General features: G+C 45.6%; 1 protein-coding gene across 1 annotated transcript in view; it reads left to right on the forward strand.

The window, feature by feature from the left end:
* Positions 1–8,934, forward strand: part of inhbaa (inhibin subunit beta Aa) — a 38,651-nt gene extending 29,717 nt beyond the window's left edge. Inside the window, exons 3-5 of the mRNA XM_037694021.1 lie at positions 6,148–6,263; positions 7,436–7,498; positions 7,878–8,934. Of these exons, the coding sequence (XP_037549949.1) occupies positions 6,148–6,263; positions 7,436–7,498; positions 7,878–8,692 (994 nt within the window). The 3' untranslated portion in view covers positions 8,693–8,934. The remainder of the gene's footprint in view (positions 1–6,147; positions 6,264–7,435; positions 7,499–7,877) is intronic.
* The last annotated feature ends 219 nt before the right edge of the window (positions 8,935–9,153 follow it).

Raw genomic sequence — 9,153 nt, forward strand, 5'->3', positions numbered from 1 at the left:
AGGTATGTACTGGTAATGGTTAGGTATGTACTGGTAATGGTTAGGTACGTACTGGTAATGGTTAGGTATGTACTGGTAATGGTTAGGTATGTACTGGTAATGGTTAGGGTTAGGGTTAGGTATGTACTAGTAATGGTTAGGCATGTACTGGTAATGGTTTGGGTTAGGTATGTACTGGTAATGGTTAGGCATGTACTGGTAATGGTTAGGGTTATGTATGTACTGGAAATGGTTAGGTATGTACTGGTAATGGTAGGTATGTACTGGTAATGGTTAGGTATGTACTGGTAATGGTTAGGGTTAGGCTACAGAAGTGAATGAAAAATTAATGGAAGTCAATGCACAGTCCCTGTGAAGATAGAAAGACCAACTTGTGTGTGTGTGTATAAGAAGGGATCAGAGAGGATTAAATGTAATGTATTTGTCATAAAGCAGCAGCTCCTCTAACAACTCTCTGGGACACATGTTGGCAGGTTCTGAGCTTCAGCTGTTTATAAATCACATCAGAGTCATAATAAACCCCAGGGGCTGATGGGAAATCCTCGAGTGCTTGACTTTAATGATGTTTGATTCAATTGTCACTTTATCCTTCCTGATTTGTGAGTTAGAGAGCCGAACAAAGACAGATGGTTTATTATTCTCTGGAAGAACCAAAAGGCAGAGAGAAACCAGAGGAGGGTTCAGATCCGGAGGCACCAGGATCTCACTGAGCTTCAGAACCAACAGGTCAACTCTCGTAACCCTCAGAGGGTCTTAGACTAAAAATATTTATCAGTAAACCTTTACATGGGATGATCTAAATGGGACTTTAACTTGCTTAAACTCAAATCGGTTTCTGTTTGTCTGAGCAAGTTGGGTCTGATCCTGATGGGTCATATGTGCTCTTCAGCAGGACCTGAAGTTCTGAAGAAGCCCGTTCATTTAAATGGGCATGTTGAATTGCAGACCTCAGAGTCCTGGACTGGTTCAGTTTCACTGATTCGTCTTTGTCACGGTGAAACGGGACATTTGACGGTTGATATTTTAAAGGTTTTGTCACCTTGAAACGCCCTTCATCTGATGATCTGGACTCTGAACTGGACTTCTTTTCTGCTACATGTGGTGGGAAATACTCTCAACATCCTCAGGTGTGGTTCTGGAGGGGAAGAATTATGAATGTGATGCACGTCACTGTAGCCTCACATGTGTAACAGGAGTATTTGATCCATTCCTGATGCACGCTCAATAATCCAGGTGGAAAAATCTAACAAAGTTAAATCTGGTCCTCTGGATGTTCAAACAACAAAATGTAGAAATGTTTCATCTTTCATCCAAAAGACTTCTTCAGTCTGAGGAGCTGTGTTCAGCTCAATCTCTTTGGACTTCTCATGAGAAGGTGCTATTTATAAATTCGTTTAAATCCGTTGTTGGGTCCAGACTGAGCCTTTCAGGGTGTAAGGGTAGAGTGTTGGGTGTGTAACTTTAATTAACCCAGATGTCAGGTCTGATGGTCTTTACTGGGCCCTTCGGGTCCAGGAGTTGTCATTAAATGAACTGTTGGGTTCTTGAAAAGCCGTTGCTAGTCAACTTCACTCTCACCTATCCAACAATAACATTTATGAAAAGTTTCAATCTGGTTTTCGCCCCCACCATAGCACCGAAACAGCTCTAATAAAAATAACTAATGACCTTCTTCTTGCTGCTGACTCTGCTCTTCTGTCTATCCTCATTTTACTGGATCTAAGTTCTGCCTTCGACACAATCTGTCATTCTATCTTCCTCAACAGACTAACCTCCATTGGCATCTCAGGTACTCCGTTAGACTGGTTCAAATCATATCTCTCTGACCGCACTCAATTCATTCAGCTTAAATCCTTTCGTTCCCAGTCTTCCCCCGTCTCCACGGGTGTCCCTCAAGGCTCTGTCCTCGGACCCCTCCTCTTCATCATTTACCTCCTTCCTCTAGGTCACATCTTCTGTAAATTTGGTGTCCATTTTCACTGTTATGCTGATGACACACAGCTCTACTTGTCAACAAAACCAAACCCCACCCACCCTCCATCCTCACCGACTGTCTCAATGAGCTAAATCACTGGTTTTCTAACAACTTCCTACAACTAAACAGTAACAAAACAGAAATCAATCTTGTCGGTACCAAAAACTCTCTTTCAAAATCAGAAAATCTCATCCCCCTTAACAACTCTCTGCTATCCCCCTCGCCTCAGGTCAAGAGTCTTGGTGTCATCCTCGACACCACTCTCTCCTTCACTTCACACATCAACAACGTCACTCGGTCTGCCTATTTCCATCTCAGAAATATTAACCGTCTCCACCCTTCTCTCACACCCCGCTCCACAGCCTTCCTTGTGCACAGTCTTGTAACTTCTCAGATTGACTACTGCAACTCCCTTCTTTATGGCCTCCCCAACAAATCTCTCCAGAAGCTGCAATTGGTCCAGAACTCAGCTGCCCGTGTCATCACTCAAACCTCCTCCTATAACCACATCACTCCAGTCCTGCAGCAGCTCCACTGGTTCCCAGTTAAATCACGCATCGTCTTCAAAATTCTTCTTCTCACTTTCAAAGCTATCCACAACCTTGGCCCTCCGTACCTGTCTGACCTCCTACACATCTCCATCCCCTCTCGCTCTCTCAGATCCTCCTCTTCACTATACCTCCATGTACCCTCTGCCCACCTCTCCACCATGGGGAGCAGGGCCTTCACCTGCTCTGCCCCTCATCTCTGGAACTCTCTACCCCCTGACTTACGAAACACCACCTCTCTTTCTATATTCAAGACTGCTCTGAAAACACATCTCTTTAGACTCGCTTATCCTTAACTCTGCTGTATGTATTTTATATTTTTTATGTATTTTCTTACTGTAAAGTGTCCTTGGGTGTCCTGAACGGCACTTTTTAAATAAATGATTATTATTATTATTATTATAAATGGGTCATTTGGTTCTGATGTTCCTGTTGAGTCCCTTCAGTTCAGTTTGGGTCTTTAGTGTCTCGGATGGCTTTTTGAAAAACCTCAGGAAATGTTCAAAGTTTTCAGGATGTTTTTCTGATGGATGGACGTGAAGAAAGCCACAAAAATGTTTTGTTGTTTTCCAGAACATGTTCAACGGTTCTGTTTGGGTCCGATAAGAACAGAACTGTGGTACCGTGTGACGTTCAGGCACAGAAATCAGGCTTTATGAGGTTTTGGGACTCGTTGAGGGACTGGAGGTCTGGTGGACCACCAGGTTCTCCTCCGCTCCTCTTCCTCACACTCAGTCTGAGTTTCTCCTCATCCTCAGCGTTTGGACTCGTTTCCCTCTCAGGTCAAACTGAAGTCAGGCTCTTCACCGAGGACTTTCTCCTCTTCAAGAAGAGATTCACGTTTTTTGCCAGTTTTTCAGTTCTGGTTCTGACTGTGGCTCGAACCTCTCCGAAGAGCAACAAAGCAGCTCGTATCTGACATAATTTAGCAGCAGCAGCGTTCAGGTTCTGCATCTGGACCAGCTTTTAAATTCCACTCAGCTCTGGACGATCAGGAGGTTCATCCCAGCTGTTTCCAATTAAACCCAGAGCTGAAGTTCACGAGGAAAAGACGCTAAAATCTCACTCCTTTCAGTTTGACGAGCACGAAAAGGTCCGTTATCAGATCTGTTGAGAGGAAGAGCTGGACTCTAAGGACCGTTAGTGTCCTTTACCCAAAGTTCTGTTGTCAAACTGGTAGTTCAGCAGAAATGTTGTTGAATTGGGTTTTAAAGGGATGTTTTCTGGCTGCAGCTCTTCTGATGGAGCATCTTTGGACAAAAGAAGCTGTTGACAAAACAGTGATTAGATGTAGCCCAGTTGTTTCACAGAACCGAAGCAACAAAAGAGCTTTTACCAGAATGCCCCGTCCAGCCTCAAACACGCGGACTACAGTTTCCATGCTTCAGGTGTTTTAGATTTCAAAGAAATGAAACATCTGCCGGTAACGAGAAACAGAATTCTGCCTGAGCCGACTCCAGTCTGAGAGGAAAACGTGACGACAGAGGAATCACTCAGACAAAACCCTCAGCTTGGTGTCATCTGATAATACCAGCCCACTTTATTTAGAAAGCACTTAAAACAGCAACAAGCCAAACAAAGTGCCGCACAGCAGAAACTAACAAGAACAGAAAAAACATAGATCAAGCTTCAAGGCACTTTGTCATTCTCATCACATGTGGTACATGAGGTGGAATGAAACTGTGGACACAAGGTCCCAGTTACACCCAAAAATAGCAAAAATATAAAGAATAAAAATAAAGAGTATACAAGGATCTAATATATCCGTTAAACATTAATAACGTGAATAAAACGGTATGTTAATCAGTAGCCTGAACATGAGTCTGTAGTGAGCACATGGTATGAATGAATACAGCAGCATGAGATCAGCAGCATGAGATCAGCAGCATGGATAATCAGAAACAGATGTCACATATCACCAATTAAAGCGGCATCACAGTGATTATTCTGGTTAGAGATTCATGAGTCTAACAGCCTCAGGGTAGAAGCTGTTCCTCAGTCTAGTGGTTCTACACTTAATGCTCCTCAACCTCCTTCCTGAGGGGAGTGGGGCAAAAAGTGTGTGTGCTGGGTGAGTGTGGTCCTTCATGATGCAGGTGGCCCTCTTCCTGCATCTGGAGGTGTAGATGTCTGTGATGGTGGGGAGACTGACTCCAACATCTTCTGTGCAGCCTTCACCACTCTCTGCAAAGCTTTTCTTTCTGCAGCTGTGCAGCCTCCATGCCACACGTTGATGCTGGAGCACAGGATGCTCTCCACTGCACACCTGTAGAAGGAGGTGAGGACTGAGCTTCCAGACCAGTTCATCTCAGCCGCCTGAGGAAGTAGAGTCTCTGATGAGCTTTCTTGATCAGGCTGGTGGTGTTGTGTTTGAATCCAAAAGGAAGATGGCTAACAATGTAGGATACAGACAGGTTAAGAACAAATCACACGGGGTCAAAAGCCAGGGAATAAAAGTGGGTTTTTAAGTGAGACTTAAAAACAGTGAGGGAGGGGTCCTGCCTGACGAACAGTGGTAACTCATTCCACAGTCTTGGACCTGCAGGCAAGAAAGCCCCATCACCTCTGAGCTTAAAACGAGTGCCTGGAACCAATAAAAGCATTTGATCTGGTCTGACCTCAGAGAGCACGGTGGTACATATGGCTGCAGCAGATCAGTTATAGGAGGGAGCAGAACTGTTCAGAGATTTAAAAAAAATACAGAAGTATTTTTAAATGAATTCAAAAGTGAACCAGGAGCCAGCGAAAGGAGGCCAGAACTGGTGTAATGTGCTCTCTTTTGCCTGTACCAGTTAAAAATCAGACTGCAGCATTTTGGACCAGTTGTAGACGAAGGTCTGACTGATACCAAACAGAAGCACATCACAGTAATCGAGCCTGGATGTTATGAACACATGGTTTACAGCCTCAAGGTTATTTTTGGACAATATGGGCTTCAGTTTAGACAGTTACCTCAACTGAAAAAAACAACAACAGGATTTAACAATCATGTTGACTGTTTAGTTTTATGGAAGGATCCATTATCACTCCAAGATTTCTGACTATTTGTTTCTCTAATGGGGCTAGAGAGGAAAGGCCGATGCTGTGGTTCTTGATTGTGCCATTAGGTGGAATCAACATGATCTCTGTCTTCTTCTCATTAAAGTTAAAAAAATTAAAGCCATCCAGTCCCTGATGTCAGCCAGGCAGTCAAGAAGAGGTTGAATAGAGCGTGTACCACTGAGCTTCAGGGGGAAGTAATTTGACAGTCATCTGCATAGAAAAGAAAGGAGGTGTCCTGGGGAATGCTCACAATACAAGAACCTGAGAAGTTGCTTAATGACAAAATATATTTTGTTAGCAAAGAATAGGGTCCTAACATTTATTAAACATTACTTCTGTATTTACAAAAGAAAATCAACATTGTGCTTTGACAAACTCATCGGTAAAACTAAAATATTTTGTCAATGCAAAAGAGGAAAGAGGGGCAAGTATCTCGCTTTGAGTTGATACTCCTTTATTACAGGTCAAGAAGCTCTTTGATACAACTTCTAGATTTTAAGACTAGAAAGAGTTAACATCAGGTTGTTTGAAATATGGAGAACTTCAGGCATTTCCCCTTGAAATTGTGTCTTCCATCCCCAGTCCCTTCTGTTTCCTGTCCTCAGCGATGCCTCTCACTCCGTGGGCACCCGGACAGAAAATCAAAGTCACGATTCAGGAGTTTATGAATGTCGGCAGCAGAGACGCTCTGTTAAACGGTGTGAATGGGCGGTCGTGTGTGTGTGTGTGGGAGGCGACAGCAGCACTTTACAGAGTCCATTAGTGGCGTTTAAGCCATGATTCGGAGGCGATTATCTCACTTAATCATCATCGTCACCTCAGGAAGATGAAAAGCAAACATCCTGTTCATTCATTCTTCAGAGCATCAGAGCGTGAGGTGTCCATCCAAACCAGATCACGAAGAAGAAGAGGAGCTGTTTGAGTGCTGCAGCTCCTAAAATAACATCTCAGCCTGAAGAAACAGCCTGTCAGTTTAATTATAGAAGACAACTTCAGAGATCCTTTACTGTCAGACCACCACTGATGAGGTTCATGCAGATTTGTCCGCTGCTGAAAGTAGATCCAGCACAACAGATAGTGCCTGCAGCGACAGCGCAGCATCTGACTGTACCTGGTTCAAAGCTGCACATCAAGATGAAGAACAGGTGAACACTCCTGGTACCTGCTGGGTTTCTAGTTTCAGGTTTTAACTCCAGCATATCAGGGGTGTCCAGTCCTGCAGGGCCACTGTCCTGCTTTACCTGATTCAGAACATCTGATCTGAAGCAATGGGCCCTCCAAGACCAGGACTGGACTCCTTTTCTTGCATGTGTCCGTTTCTGTTTGGAGGTCATGAAATTTGGAGGTCATTAAACTGTGAATGAAAGCATGGAGAAACTTCTCAGCCTCAGCAGCATCAGGCTGTTCTTGTTAAACAATCGCTCCAGTGATTTACTGAAACCAAACCACAGACATTCCAGCTGCTCTGAGAAAAATCATCTCTGGAGTCGTTCTCCTACGTGCACGGTTCCAACAAGTGGGGTTTGAACTTTTATTTATTTGACCATGAAGTAGCAGAAAGATAAAACGTAGCTTCAGTTTGTTCTTCCAGTCTTCAGACCCAGCAGTAGCTGTAATGATCTCACAGCTCCTGGTGGGAACGTTTAGCTGCTTCAAACGTCGCTCGACTCCAAAACCTCCGACCGCTGCTGCCGAGTCAGCAGGAAGAGCCCAATCAGTGTGTGTGCGTCCTCCTGGCACGTTGTAAAGAGTGTGTTTGTTGTAGCTCGTCGTCACAGCAACCCAAACCTTTTGGGTTCAATAAAACTGAAGTGTAACGTGTTGTTTTTTGTTGCGCGGTGCTCTGAGAGCAGGAGTCTTTGTGTCGCAGGTTACCAGCAGGGTCCGCGCCACAACAAAGTTTACGAGTTTATCCAGAGCCGAGGTTCAGAGTGTGAGTCGAGCTGAAGACTCAGAGGACGACAGAGACTCAGTGGACAAACGTCCTGGACGTTTCAACAATGTTTATTTTTTGCATCTGTCCAGAGGACCTGACTTAACGTTGTTAGGTCCAGGACAGGCTTGGGGACCCCCAGACATAGAGCAGACATAGTAGTAGAGTCATTGAGCTGAGTAAAATAAATGTGAGGAAATAGATAATTTAAAGGGATCAAGATAAGGACCAAAGAGATGAAGTGTTCAAGAGGAAAGGTTGAACAGGTAAAGGTGATTTGAGGTGTTGAAGCTTGGTTCCCCCATAAATGTGCTAGATTAATTTGATAAACCCAACATGAGTTTTATGTTCTAACCCCGTTCTCTGTCTGTGCCCTCAGGTGACTCTCAGGGCGTGGTGAACTTTGTCCTCTCTAAGGAAGGAGGAGACATGTCTCTGGTGGATGAAGCTAACGTCTGGCTCTTCCTCCGACTGGCCAAGACCAACCGCAGCCGAGCCAAGGTGACCATCCGCCTCTTCCAGCAGCGCCGCCTCCCAAACGGACGCCCGTCTTCACCACAGGACGACGTCCTACTGGTGGAGAAGAACGTGGACACCCGTCGCAGCGGCTGGCACACCTTCCCGGTGTCAAAGGCAGTGCAGGCGGTGCTGGAGAGCAGAAAGAGTTCGACGCTGAGTCTCAGGGTGTCCTGCCCACTCTGCGCCGACTCCGGTGCCACCCTTGTCCTGGTCTCAGGCAATTCGTCGCAGCGCAACAACCAGCGGGAGCAGTCCCACCGGCCCTTCCTCATGGCTGTGGTCCGGCAGGAGGACGGCAGCGACTCCAGGCGGCGCAGAAAGCGTGGTCTGGAGTGTGACGGGAAGGTACGCATCTGCTGCAAGAGACAGTTCTACGTCAACTTCAAAGACATCGGCTGGAATGACTGGATCATTGCGCCGTCGGGTTACCATGCCAATTACTGTGAGGGTGATTGCCCCTCCCACGTGGCGAGCATCACCGGCTCCATGCTGTCCTTCCACTCCACAGTGATCAGCCACTACCGCATGCGGGGCTACAGCCCCTTCCAGAACCTAAGGTCGTGCTGCGTGCCCACCAGGCTACGGGCCATGTCCATGCTCTACTACAACAAGGAGCAGAAGATCATCAAGAAGGACATCCAGAACATGATTGTGGATGACTGTGGGTGCTCATAAACACACAGACTGGACCGGATGGATCCAACTGGACTGGACCAGTGAGGAGGATCTTTGACCCCGGCGAGGGGGGCTGGTGGTCTCCTCCTGGTCACTGTCTGGGATGGAAACTCGTCTCTGGACCCTTTGAGCAGAACTCACAAAGGGACTCAACGGCACTTTCTGACAAAGCAAAAGAAGAAAAATAAAAAATAAAAAAGATTATCTAATATATTTTTGTTACAGACTGAGGGAATGAGTCGTATTTATGAGACGTTCGGGCACCACTCGACCGGTGGGACGTGGGCGAGACGAGGTGCCTGACAAACAAAACAAATCTCAAAACTATGCAAATGTTTCATGAACCGCCGTCTTCTCGTTCTTTGACTCGTTTCTTTGTTTACTCTTTGAAAGATGAAGACACTTTTGTATGTTTCTTGTTTGAAGTGGAAACTTGAGGTGTGTGTGCTCGTGTGCGTGTG

Source organism: Nematolebias whitei, chromosome 20 (genome assembly GCF_014905685.2).
Source record: "Nematolebias whitei isolate Nwh7 chromosome 20, NemWhi1, whole genome shotgun sequence".
Classification (NCBI taxonomy): domain Eukaryota; kingdom Metazoa; phylum Chordata; class Actinopteri; order Cyprinodontiformes; family Rivulidae; genus Nematolebias; species Nematolebias whitei.